At 44.0% G+C, this 14,036-nt stretch overlaps 1 protein-coding gene across 2 annotated transcripts; it reads right to left on the minus strand.

Moving 5' to 3' along the window:
* Positions 1-899: 899 nt before the first annotated feature.
* On the minus strand, positions 900-7,711 carry LOC106582142 (phosphatidylinositol N-acetylglucosaminyltransferase subunit A). Of its 2 annotated transcripts, XM_014164916.2 has the most exons (7): positions 7,552-7,711; positions 3,292-3,805; positions 2,776-3,046; positions 2,485-2,617; positions 2,277-2,409; positions 1,808-2,014; positions 900-1,647 (listed from the first exon to the last, which is right to left on the minus strand). In XM_014164916.2, the coding sequence occupies exons 2-7, from the start codon at positions 3,736-3,738 to the stop codon at positions 1,354-1,356; spliced, it is 1,485 nt and encodes a 494-aa protein (XP_014020391.1). In that variant the 5' UTR covers positions 3,739-3,805; positions 7,552-7,711; the 3' UTR covers positions 900-1,353. The 2 variants fall into 2 exon arrangements, with proteins under 2 accessions (XP_014020391.1, XP_045560577.1); XM_045704621.1 differs by lacking the exon at positions 7,552-7,711 and having other exon boundaries at positions 3,292-4,887.
* Between the last annotated feature and the right edge of the window lie 6,325 nt (positions 7,712-14,036).

Here is a 14,036-nt window from a genome sequence, read left to right on the forward strand (position 1 = left end):
CAATCCTCAAGAGGTGGGTGGACAAACAAAAACCCACAAATTCTGACAAACTCCAAGCATTGATTATGCAAGAATGGGCTTCCATCAGTCAGGATGTGGCCCAGAAGTTAATTGACAGCATGCCAGGGCGGATTGCAGAGGTCTTGAAAAAGAAGGGTCAACACTGCAAATATTGACTCTTTGCATCAACTTCATGTAATTGTCAATAAATGCCTTTGACACTTATGAAATGCTTGTAATTATACTTCAGTATTCCATAGTAACATCTGACAAAAATATCTAAAGACACTGAAGCAGCAAACTTTGTGGAAATTAATATTTGTGTCATTCTTAAAACTTTTGGCCACAACTGTACATAATTTAAATTCATATAAATTAATATTCTGTTCATATATTTTCAATTCATTATTTCACACATTGCACATGACCAGTTGCATCATCGCCTGGTATGGCAACTGCTCAGCATCCGACGGTAAGGCGCTACAGAGGGTAGTGCGTACGGCCCAGTATATCACTAAGACCAAGCTTCCTGCCATCCAGGACCTATACCACGCTGTGTCAGAAAAATACCCAAAATTGTCAAAGACTCCAGCTACCCAAGTCATAGACTGTTCTCTCCACTATCGCATGGCAAGCGGTACCGGAGCGCCAAGTCTCGGTCCAAAATGCTACTCAACAGCTTCTACCCCCAAGCCATAAGACTGATAAACAACTAAGCAAACGGCTACCTGGACTATTTGCATTGACCCCCCCCCCGCTGTTTATTATCTATGCATAATCACCTTACCCCTACCTACATGTACATATTACCTCGACTAACCTGAACCCCACACATTGACTCGGTACCGGTACCCCCTGTATATAGCCTAGTTGTTATTTTATTGTGTGACTTTTTTTTAAAACTTTAGTTTATTTAGTAAACATTTTCTTAAAACTGCATTGTTAGTTAAGGGCTTGTAAGTAAGCATTTCACGGTAAGGTCTACATCGGTTGTATTCTGCGCATGTGACAAATAAAATTTGATTTGGGTTGCCACTCAGAAGAATAAAAAAAAAAATAATAAAGAAATAACATTACAAAAGATACATAACTACAAAGTATTGATCCTTTTGATCATATAAAGTTTAAGACATAATACATTAAACATATAGAGGAAAAGAAAACAAAAAAATAAGTTAAAAAAACAACCCTAAACAAACGTGTTCCCCCTAAAACATTCTGCAACGAGTGGTCAGTCTCCACAGGTCATAAGGTAGTGGGGTCAGATATCAAGTAAAAAATAAAAAAACATCTGTATTTTCAGGAGTTATATAACAATTGAGGATAAGGATTTGTGCCTGCTTGGAGTTGTGATCATAGCTTGGTCTTGTGACCACTTGACTCCTCCTTTTTCAAGACGGCACTTTTAGAGCGAGTTCCTTTCCTATCGCCCAAGTCCCGCCTCCACAACCCCTGAGGTCCCGTGGCGTCCATGGCAATATCTATGAGGCGGTCTGGGAGGAGCCAGCGGAGGAGGAGCAGGAAGAGGAAGTCGAGAACAGCAAAGAGGGCAAAGATGGAGCCTGCCACGGGGCCACAGTGGGCCCTCAGTCTGAGCAGCCGTCTGTCCAGAGGAAGAACCTCCTTCCCAGCGACGCAGTCATACACCTGACAGAACAGAGAGAGCATAGACACAGTGTTAGTATCAATGAATTAGACCTCATCAGTATCTCAGTCAGTGTCAATGAAAAGTATTATGAAAGTGTACCACAGTGTAGATTTATGAAACATAATAAAATAGAGAGTATGTAAGCATGTATGAGCCTACCTTCTCTGTTCTCTCTGCAACGTTCCTCCAGGTGTACAGGGTGCGGACGTGGGCGTGGATGGTGGCGGGGGAGTCAACGCGGCCCGATAGTTGCCTAGCGATGACACTCTCCAGGCCGGCACACAGAGAATGCACGGTTGGCTCACACAGGGTGATCAGATCCTCAGGCAGAACCTCTGGGATCCCTCCAACACGCGTACTTACCACCTACACACACACACACACAAAATGATCAGATCTCAAACTCCCTCACATTACAAGCACACTCTACATCTAAACACCCACATAAAGTTCACCTCGTTGCGCCATTCATCTTAATGGACAAACACCCACTCAATCCACCACTGCTTCTCATTAGACTATCCCTGACTTACACCCAACCAGTCCCAGGTATCAACCACTTTATCTCAAAGTGCACCAGCTAACGTATACTGTACCTGGCCTGTGTTGTAATAAGAGATGAACCCACCTGTAGTCCACAGCTGGCTCCCTCCAATATGGCCATGCAGAAAGCCTCAGTCAGGGAGGTGTTGAGGAAGATATGTCCCTGAACCAACACCCCACGCACATCCTTATGCTCCAGGGCCCCCAGGAGATGCACCCTTGGGAGAGAAGCAAATCAGACACATGCAGTACATGTAAACACCACATACATACACACCACTGTATAATAGTACCTGTCGTGTAGTTGGTATTTCTCTCTCACTTCCTCCAACACGATTCTCTTTGGTCCCTCTCCACCAATCAGAAAATGTAGATCTGGATGTTTCAGACAGAGCTCTGGGATGATCCTTCCCAGAAGATCTATTCCTTAAAAAAGGGAAAGAACAGGGAATGACACTTCACACTCCTACAATCATACCTACAGGAACTGTATATAATAATAAATGGAGATCAAGATCATCATAGATCAAGTTTTTGCTACATTTATCATTATATACAATATAGTCTCACCCCTCCCTCCCTACCTTTGCGGTAGACGAGACGGCTGATCACAACGATGGTGATCCTGTCGTCATGCCGTTGGGAGGGGTCGGGGGTGAAGTCTCTGGGGTCGACGGCATTGGGGATGACAGAAACAATCTCGGGGTCGAGCCCTGCCCTGAGCACTGTGTTCTCCTTACTGGTGTATGACACGCACACAATGTGATTGGTATCGCACAGAGACACAGTCAGCAGCTTATTGGTCAGCACCGAGCTGACGTCAGCAAAACCGAAGAGGGAGTGGTCAGTGAACACCTGTAAACAGAAAACAACCTTTAGTTATTTCTCCTAGATGGACACATAAAAAGCTATTTCAGGAATGTGATATGTTACCGCCTTGCCGTAGGTTGCGTCTGCAATGGCACCCTATTCCTATAGTGCACTACGTTCGGACAAAGGTAGGCTTAGTTTCACCACCCACAACACCCTCTCTGCTAGACTGCTACCCACTGTGTTGAGGCCCAAGGTTACCCACTGTGTTGAGGCCCAAGGTTACCCACCGTGTTGAGGCCCATGGTCTTGGCGTGGAACAGTGCATCGTGGCCCATGGCGGAGAAGGAGCTGTGGGCGTGCACCACGGTGATGCGCTCCCTGACGAACACACAGCGCAGTAGTGGCAGGCTGTGGAAGCAGGTGGTGACGGTGGACTGGTTGTACATCACCTGCAGGGGCAGGTAGTAGACCTTGAGCCCGTTGGTCAGGTAGCGGACCCCCTTCCTGCAGCCGTAGGTGTGGGTGGCGATCACCACCTTGTGGCCCTTCTCGATCAGACACTGGGATAGCTGGTAGATGTGGCTCTCCACCCCTCCCATGTTGGGGTAGAAGAAGTCTGACACCATGCAAATGTTGTGTTTCCTGGTTGCGGCCTGGGGAGCTACTGTAAGCCCGTCAGGGTGTCTGTTTGCTAGGGGAGCGTGGGCAGCCGCCCCCCTCCTTCGCTGGCCCATGGTGGTGGAGTGCTGTGGTTGTATGCGTCACTCATACAGGCGTTTCACATGTAGAGCAACCATGCACCTGTGTAAATAATGAAATGTATATATTACAACGGCTAGCTACAACAACACAATCTGCTCAGACTAGCCTAGGACTCAATCTAATTACTATATCATACACTTTGGTAATGAAGCTTATAGAAAGATAATCTTATGAATAAGCGGTTGCAAGCTAGCGAGTAGAGATATCATCTTTGTAGCGGCTTATACACTGAGGGTACCAAACATTAAGAGCACCTTCCTAATATTGAGTTTCACCCCCTTTTTCCCTCAGAACAGCCTCAATTCGTCAGGGCATGGACTCTACAAGGTATTGAAAGCGTTCCACAGGGATGCTGGCCTATGTTGACTCCAATGCTTCCCACAGTCGAGTCAAGTTGGCTGGATGTCCTTCGGGTGGTGGACCATTCTTGACACACGCGGGAAACGGTTGAGCGTGAAAAACCCAGCAGCATTGCAGTTCTTGATACACTCAAAGCGGAGCGCCTGGCCCCTACTACCATACCCTGTTCAAAGGAACTCAAATCTTTTGTCTTGACTAGTCACCCTCTGAATGGCACACACACAATCCATGTCTCAATTATCTCAAGGCTTAAAAATCATTATTTAACCTGTCAATCTACACTGATTGATGTCACTTGTTAAATCCACTTCAATAGGGGATCATAGCTTTCACCTGGTCCGTCTATGTCATGGAAAGAGTAGGTGTTCCTAACAGTGGCGGTGCGTGGGTAAAATCACTGAAGAAGCCAGAAAAAAAGGCCATATTACAACCTGTGTAGTGACAATTGCGTTGTTTGCTCTATAACCTGTTAATTCATATGCCTTGCGACCGTGATATTTAGGCCTAAAGGCTGAAACAATTAGACACAGTGGTAGAATAAATTCAAAGAAACCTTTGTTTTATCACAAAACCAGATAGCAACCTCTGTCCAGTTTAGTCCACAAATCATAAACTTTTTCAGGACCTTGTCTTTCAAAGATAATTCATAAAAATCCTAATAACTTCACAGATCTTCATTGTAAAGGGTTTAAACACTGTTTCCCAAGCTTGTTCAATGAACCATAAACAGTTAATGAACATGCACCTGTGGAACGGTCGTTAAGACACTAACAGCTTACAGACGGTAGGCAATTAAGGTCACAGTTATGAAAACTTTGGACACTAAAGAGGCCTTTCTACTGACTCTGAAAAACACCAAAAGAAAGATGCCCAGGGTCCCTGCTCATCTGCGTGAACATGCCTTAGGCATTCTGCCAGGGGGCACGAGGACTGCAGATGTGGCCAGGGCAATAAATTGCATTGTCCGTACTGTGAAAAGCCTAAGACAGCGCTACAGGGAGACAGGACAGACAGCTGATCATCCTTGCAGTGGCAAACCATGTGTAACAACACCTGCACAGGATCGGTACATCTGAACATCACACCTGCGGGACAGGTACAGGATGGCAACAACAACTGCCCGATTTACACCAGGAAAGCACAATCCCTCCATCAGTGCTCAGGCTGTCCGCAATAGGCTGAGAGAGGCTGGACTGAGGGCTTGAAGGCCTGTTGTAAGGCAGGTCCTCACCAGACATCACTGGCAACAACGTCGCCTATGGGCACAAACCCACCATTGCTGGACCAGACAGTACTGGCAAAAAGTTCTCTTCACTGACAAGTCACGGTTTTGTCTCACCAGGGGTGATGGTCGGATTCACGTTTATCATCAAAGGAATGAGCGTTACACCGAGGCCTGTACTCTGGAGCGGGATCGATTTGGAGGTGGAGGGTCCGTCATGGTCTGGGGCGGTGTGTCACAGCATCATCGGACAGAGCTCGTTGTCATTGCAAGCAATCTCAACGCTGTGCGTTACAGGGAAGACATCCTCCTCCCTCATGTGGTACCCTTCCTGCAGGCTCATCCTGACATGACCCTCCAGCATGACAATGCCACCAGCCATACTGCTCGTTCTGTGAGTGATTTCCTGCAAGACAGAAATGTCAGTGTTCTGCCATGGCCAGCGAAGAGCCCGGATCTCAATCCCATTGAGCACGTCTGGGACCTGTTGGATCGGAGGGTGAGGGCTAGGGCCATTCCCCCCAGAAATGTCCGGGAACTTGCAGGTACCTTGGTGGAAGAGTGGGGTAACATCTCACAGCAAGAAATGGCAAATCTGGTGCAGTCCGTGAGGAGGAGATGCACTGCGGTACTTAATGCAGCTGGTGGCCACACCAGATAGTGACTGTTACTTTTGACTCCCCCTATGTTCAGGGACACAAATTCATCAATTTCTGTTAGTCACATGTCTGTGGAACTTGTTCAGTTTATGTCTCAGTTGTTGAATCTTATGTTCATACAAATATTTACACATGTTAAGTTTGCGGTAAATAAACGCAGTTGACAGTGAGAGGACGTTTTTTGTTTGTTGCTGAGGTTATTACATGTAACAGACAGTTACATGACCAACAGCATGGTCAAGCAAGTTAATGTTCCCAGATTTTACAGACCACTAAACAACTATTGATTTAGCACCACAGAGAGTTACCGCAAGTCGCAAAGAAAACAGCAGCTGCCTCCACTATTCCAGCACCATTTCAACTTCAACATGATCAAATCACCTCTGCTTAGTCTAATACAGTGACAACTAAAAGATACCAAAAACAATTTATTTCAATCAACGTAAGCAAAATAAAATGTGGCTGTCCATGGTTCTGTCTGCGTGAACGCAAGTAAAAAAATATGTTGACTCACCCTACTTGTAGAGAAACGCCAATGCCATCCTCCTCTCTTTCATGTTGACAAAACGGTCTATCACTCAGCCTTACAGTACACGCTTTTATTTTTTGTTGTCCTAGGCTACCTGGCTAAAATGCTTACTTGCTAGCCTAATTCCATTAATGGGCAACTTTAGCCTGTTACATGCTGAATGTCCATCCGCTCAGGCCAGGGGAACAATGCATGAATTAATGGTTGAATCAGAATCGCCATTATAATCATTGGCTGGTATAGAGAATTAAGTAAAACCACAAGACCAAATCCCTATCTCCATCCATGGATAATTTAGGAAAGGGCCCATTTTAGCTAGCTAGCCACCAGAGGGGTACAACACAACGAGATGCAACAATTCAAGTTGTTTCTGTCAATGATGTATGATTTCAATGCGATTTGATAGGAGGGATGCCAAAATCCATGCTGGCTTTCCTTGACACTTTTTTGGGGTGAGCCAGGACCATTCACAGTTGGCTGGACCATTCACAGTTGGCTGGCTCAGTTCAGCTTAATTAACGCTGATTAAAAAAAAATGTTTTAAAGACCAATCAAGGGAGGCCAAATGCTCGCTGGATTCCATTGCATTCCAATCAACGTTTAGGGCTGCAACAATGTCATACTCGTTTGGACCAGACAGCATCAGATTGATGGCATACACGTAGGGAGACAGATGTTCGCTGTTTAGTTTGCTCGGATGCTTTTTCCGGCGAGATGCATTCAGCCTCTTGCGAATTGAAGGACAATTATGAAACACAGAGAGACGAAATATACATTATTATATGCATTTTGTTTTTCAATTTGGGGGGGGAAGCCTGGCTTCCCTTGGCATCCATGAATACAGCCATGGTTCCTAATGTTTGTACAGTGTAGATAACCCATTCGTTTGTAGCTTGGAGGTAACGTTAACTAGCTACTGTAACTTTTTAGCTGGCTAGTTAACGTTAGAAATTAAGCTAGGTAACCTAGTATGTTTGCTATGATGCTGCAAAGGACATTGAGGGTTCAGACTTACCTTCAAAGGTCGTAGACATTGAGACTACGACCTTACCTTCAAAGCAAAGATAAATGTATTTTTGTTTTATATAAATCAACAATTTTGTCTCAGTGCATCGTCAATCAAAACAACACACACTTCCTGCTTCGCGTCATCATGTCACAGATAGAACAATAAGACAGATATTTCACTGGATGTATTAATGTGAAGCATCCGGTTGCGTTTCCATTCACTAGCAAATATGGTAGTGAGAGGTGCCTACTGGCGCATAGTGGGAGAAGAGGGAACGAGATGGATTTTGACCGACATTCTGCAAATTTTCTCATCGATTAAACATTTGATCTTAATACACTTGTTATGAAGTGTTATTCTTTGCGAACGTTTTTTTTTTTTAAATCGAGCTGTTTGGGAGTGCAAATCCGAATTGAGTTACTGCACAGGGAACTTCATTGTAGGCGTTCCCTAACGAAATATGCAGACGTCTACTACAACGCGCCAATAAGATATCGCTAACGCGTGCTTGGCCCTGCCCACCTCCTTGCTTGTTCTGTCCACTATGACTAATTCTTTCCCATTGGAAACGGCAAGCCGTGGTCTATCTTGGTTTCGTTATAAAATCTTTGATGTCGTCGTCGTCTTCTTCTTCTTCTTCTTCTTATAATTATAATTATAATTATAATTATTATTAGTCTTCTTCGTTGTATTTATTGGCGAGCTACATGTTTGTCGCCTCTAACTGGACGGGGGTTAAATTCACCAAATAAAAGTTTATTCCACTATGGGGAAAAGAAAATGAACATTAAAACACAAACTACGAAAGAATTTACCCCCCTGCCAAAAAAAACAATTTATACGAGTCAGTAATCCATGTAGCTCCTCAGATTTTAAAAGGAAAGGTTCACCAATTTTGAATGTTATATGTTTTTGTGATCTATCGATTCTATCGATTCCCTGGGTCATTTAATGTTTTCCTGTGTATCTGAGTTATTGGGCAGGCAGAAATGTGGCTGGTATGACAATGCACTGTGATAAAGTCACTCCCCATGGATCCACCAAATCGGGACCCAATACTCCCAGAAAACAAACTCCTGCCAGATACAACGGGGTAATACCAACACTAGAAGTTTCCTTTCCTACATTAGTTGAACTTATTTTTCCATTATTTTGGACATTAATACTTATTTCCACCATCATCAGATTCAAGCTCCATCTCGCATGACCTTCACATAGAGATAGATAGAGGACTCATCTTTGTACTGTATCTGTGCCATTTTAGCTAGCACAGACTGGAATATGTTCTAGGATTTTTCCAGAAGGCATTGAGCAGTACACAACATCAGTCACTGGCTTAATAAGTGCATCAATGACGTCGTCCCCACAGTGACTGTACGTACATACCCCAACCAGAAGCCATGGATTAAAGGGTAGAGCTGCCGCTTTCAAGGAGCTGGACTGTAACCTGGAAGCTTATAAGAAATCCCGCTATGCCCTCCGATGAACCATCAAACAGGCAAAGCGTCAATACAGGACAAAGATTGAATCGTACTACAATGGCTTCAACGCTCAACAGATGTGGCAGGGCTTGCAAACTATTACAGACTACAAAAGGGAAGCACAGCCGCGAGCTGCCAGTTGACACAAGCCTAACAGACGAGCTAAATTACTTCTATGCTCGCTTCGAGGCAAGCAACACGAAAACATGCATGAGAGCATCAACTGTTCAGTACGACTGTGTGATCATGCTCTCCATAGCCGATGTGAGTAAGACCTTTAAAACAGGCCAACATTCATAAGGCCGCAGGGCCAGACGGATGACCAGGACGTGTACTCCGAGCATGCGCTGACCAACTGGCAAGTGTCTTCACTGACATTTTCAACATCTCCCTGTCTGAGTCTGTAATACCAACAAGTTTCAAGCAGACCACCATAGTCCATGTGCCCAAGAACACCACGGTAACCTGCCTATATGACTATCGACCCGTAGCACTCAGGTCTGTAGTCATGAAGTGCTTTGAACGGCTGGTTATGGCTCACATCAACACCATTATCCCAAAAACCCTTGACTCACTCCTATTTGCATACCGCCCCAACAGATCCACAGATGATGCGATCTCTATTGCACTCCACACTGGCCTTTCACACCTGGACAAAAGGAACACCTATGTGAGAATACTATTCATTGACTACAGCTCAGCGTTCAACACCATAGTGCCCTGAAAACACATCACTAAGCTAAGGACCTTGGGACTAAACACCTCCTTCTGAAACTGGATCCTGGACTTCCTGACAGGCTGCCCCCAGGTGGTAAGGGTAGGTAACACATCCGCAACGCTGATCCTCAACACGGGGGCCTCTCAGAGGTGCGTTCTCAGTCCCCTCCTGTACTCCCTGTTCAATCATGACTGCATGGCCAGGCACGACTCCAACACCGTCATTAAGTTTGCTGGTGACACAACAGTGGTAGGCCTGATCACCGACAACGATCAGACAGCCTATAGGGAGGAGGTCAGACACCTGTTCGTGTGGTGCCAAGACAACAACCTCTCCCTCAAAGTGACCAAGACAAAGGAGATGATTGTGGACTACAGGAAAAGGAGGGCCGAGCACGCCCCCATTCTCATCGACGGTGCTATAGTGGAGCAGGTTGAGAGCTTCAAGTTCCTTGGTGTCCACATCACCAACAAACTAACATGGTCCAAGCACACCAAGACAGTCATGAAGAGGGCACGACAAAATCTATTCCCTCTCAGGCAACTGAAAAGATTTGGCATGGGTCCTCAGATCCTCAAAAAGTTCTACAGCTGCACCATCGAGAGCATCCTGACTTGTTGCATCACTCCCTGGTATGGCAACTGCTTGGCCTCAGACCGCAAGGCCCTACAGAGGGTAGTGCGTGCGGCCCAGTACATCATGGGGCCAAGCTTCCTGCCATCCAGGACCTCTATACCAGGCGGTGTCAGAGGAAGGCCCTAAAAATAGTCAAAGACTCCAGCCACCCTCTCTGCTACCGCACGGCAGGCGGTACCAGAGCGCCAAGTCTAGGTCCAAAAGGCTTCTCAACAGTTTCTACCCCCAACCTATAAGACTCCTGAACAGCTAATCAAATGGCTACCCAGACTATTTGCATTGTCCGTCCCCCCCCCCCCATATTTTACGCTGCTGCTATTATCTATGCATAGTCACTTTACATCTACCTACATGTACATATTAACTCTATTATCTCGACTAACCGGTGCCCCGCACATTGACTTTGTACCGGTACCCCCCCGAGTTGACAAGGTAAAAATCTGTTGTTCTGCCCCTGAGCAAGGCAGTTAACCCACTGTTCCCTGGGTGCCGAAGACATGGATGTCGATTAAGGCAGCCTCCTTCACCTCTGTGATTCAGAGGGGTTGGGTTAAATGCGAAAGACACATTTCAGTTGAAGGCATTCAGTTGTACAACTGACTAGGTCTCCCCGCTATTGTTATTTACTGCTGCTATTGGTCAGTCTTTCAGTTTTTGCCATGATGGTCCTGTACTGCCAGTATGTGAGCAATTGAAGCGGGGAGAACAGAACATGGCTTGGGTGGAGATTCCAGGCTGTCCTGCTTTACCAGTAACATTGGAACATTTACAAAATTGTTTCACGTGTTTTGTAAATTACTTTTTTACTGTGTTATCTTATGACATAGCTATTGTAATTGACTTTTCAACTTGTTCAATGTTTTGAGCAGTGAGTTGGTGACTGTACAATGAATGAATGTCAGATGGTTTTGTATATCTTGGGTTAATAGATACTGGGTTGACTGTTTTGTAGCTTTTATCTTTTATGAGGTTGCTGTATTTTTGTAATAAAATTATTTTATTCAACAAAATTGTTTTGTTTTGTCATAAACCCCTTATGTTGTAGTGGACTTGTGTTTATGTAATTGAGTAATATTACCGGCAGAGGGAGCCCCATCACATACGGTATCTAACCCTGGTCCATTCCCCTGCTGGATCTCTTTGACAAAAGACAAGTTGTCTGGGCACCAGACCTGGGAAGAAAATAGTTATATTGTCACGTCCTGGCCAGTATAAAGGTTAATATTGTAATATTATAGTATTATAGTATTGTAGTTTGGTCAGGACGTGGCAGAGGGTATTTGTTTTATGTGGTTCAGGGTGGTGTGTTTTGTAAAAAGGGTGTTTGATTTAGTAATTCCAGGTTTTGGTTTATGTTTAGGTATTTCTATGTGGAGTCTAGTGAGTGTATGTCTATGTTTGATTAATTGGGGTTGGGACTCTCAGTTGAAGGCAGGTGTTGTCTATCTGCCTTTGATTGAGAGTCCCATATAGTAGGGTGTGTTTGTGTTTGCTTTTGTGGGTGATTGTTCTGTGTTTAGCCTAGTGCCTTACCAGACTGTCAGTTTGTCGATCGTTCGTGTTTTTTTTGTTATTTTTGTACGTTCATTTTTGGAAGTTAATAAACAAGATGAGCATACACATACCTGCTGCGTTTTGGTCCTCAATTTCCAACGACAAGCGTGACATATATTTTGTAGTTTATTTGAAAATTTCATTTTTTCAAATACTCAATATAGTCGACTATAGTTTATACAGTCGCAACTAAAAGGCAACTATACTGAACAAAATATAAATGCAACATGTAAAGTATTGGCCCGATGTTTCATGAGCTGAAATAAAAGATGAAATGTTCCACGCTTATTTTTCTCAAATTGTATGCACCAATTTGTTTAAGTCCCTGTTAGTGAGCATTTCTCCTTTGCCAAAACAATCCATCCACCTGACAGGTGTGGCACATCAAGAAGCTGATTAATCAGCATGATCAGGTGCACCTTGTGCTTGGGGCAATAAAAGGACACTAAAAAATTTGGTCACACAACATAATGCCACAGATGTCTCAAGTTCTTAGGGAGCATGCAATTGGCATGCTGACTGAAGGAATTTCAACCAGAGCTGTTGCCAGAGAATTTTATGTTAATTTCTCTACAATAAGACACTTTGAATATCATTTTAGAGAATTTGGCAGTAAGTCCAACCGGCCTCACAACTGCAGACCTTGTGAAACCACGCCAGCCCAGGACCTCCACATCCGGCTTCTTCAGCTGCGGGATCATCTGAGACCAAACAATCGGACAGCTGATGAAAATGAGGACTATTTCTGTGTAATAAACCCCTTTTGTGTGGAAAAGATCATTCTGATTTGCTGGGCCTGGCTCCCCAGTGGATGGGCCTGGCTCCCCAGTGGGTGGGCCTATGCCCTCCCAGGTCCTGCCCAGTTATGTGTTATCCATAGATTAGGGCCTAATGAATTTATTTAAACTAACTGATTTCCTTATATGAACTGTAACTCAGTAAAATCGTTGACATTTTTGCATGTTGTGTTTATTTTTTTGTTCACTATATTTTCTTTGATATAAAATATATACAGTACCAGTCAAAAGTTCAGACACACCTGCTCATTCAAGGGTTTTTCTTTATTTTTACTATTTTCTACATTGTAGAATAATAAGTGAAAACATCAAAACTATGAAATAACACATATGGAATCATGTAGTAACCAAAAAAGTGATTATTCAACGTAGCCACCCTTTGCCTTGATGACAACATTGCACACTCTTGGCAATCTCTCAACCAGCTTCATGAGGTAGTCACCTGGAATGCATTTAATTGTACTTTTAAAAAATTTTATTTCACCTTTATTTAACTAGGTAGGCCAGTTCAGAACAAGTTCTCATTTACAACTGCGACCTGGCCAACATAAAGCAAAGCAGTGTGACAAAAATAACAACACAGAGTTACACATGGGATAAACAAACAAAGAGCAGAAAAACGATAAGGCGGAGTGATAAGAGAATTATCTAATAAAGGTAAATTAATCAATAAACCATGATGAATTATTAGTCATACAGCAGGTTTAATGAATAATCAGTGTAATGATCAATGTAGGGATCGATTAGTCTGATTAGTTCCGGAAAGTCCAGGAACCACTGGAGAGGGAAAGAAATGTGTGTATGCAATTAGTATAGAGAGATAGAGAAGCAGATGGTCAAGGGAGTAAAACCTCAGAGAGTTCCTAACCTTGGAGGAAAGGAACAGGCTGAGCCAGAAGGTGATAAACAGTGTGAAGTTTATGGGGGTTGCAGGTCACCAACGGATTGTGTGTAAATGCATGTGCGTAAGTTAGCAAGAACTATATAATGACTGTTTTGTTATCCTGACACCAGAACGTTCTCATGAATAAAGCTACAGAAACCTTTTGCAGAAAGCTGAGTCCTTGCCTAATTATTATAACCCATTGTCTTACAAACCTTGGGCATTAGTCAAGGCGAATTGATTATTGATTATTATCATCAAGATATTAAATTCCTTTAACACGGAGCTTTACATAGCAAAGACTTATAGATGACCTGGAGCCAGTGGGTTTAACGACGAATATGTAGCGAGGACCAGCCAATGAGAGCATACAGGTCGCAGTGGTGGGTAGTATATGGGGCTTTGGTGACAAAATGGATGGC

The sequence above is a fragment of the Salmo salar genome, chromosome ssa21 (genome assembly GCF_905237065.1).
Source record: "Salmo salar chromosome ssa21, Ssal_v3.1, whole genome shotgun sequence".
Lineage (NCBI taxonomy): Eukaryota > Metazoa > Chordata > Actinopteri > Salmoniformes > Salmonidae > Salmo > Salmo salar.

Bases quoted from the DNA above. Each gene is read 5' to 3' on its own strand.
- LOC106582142 (XM_014164916.2), bottom strand. From the start codon at position 3,738: ATGGGCCAGCGAAGGAGGGGGGCGGCTGCCCACGCTCCCCTAGCAAAC. The intron at 2,410-2,484 runs GTACTATTATAC...TTCTCTCCCAAG, and splicing joins AAATACCAACTACACGACAG to GGTGCATCTCCTGGGGGCCC. The intron at 1,648-1,807 runs GTAGGCTCATAC...CTGTTCTGTCAG, and splicing joins TTGCAGAGAGAACAGAGAAG to GTGTATGACTGCGTCGCTGG.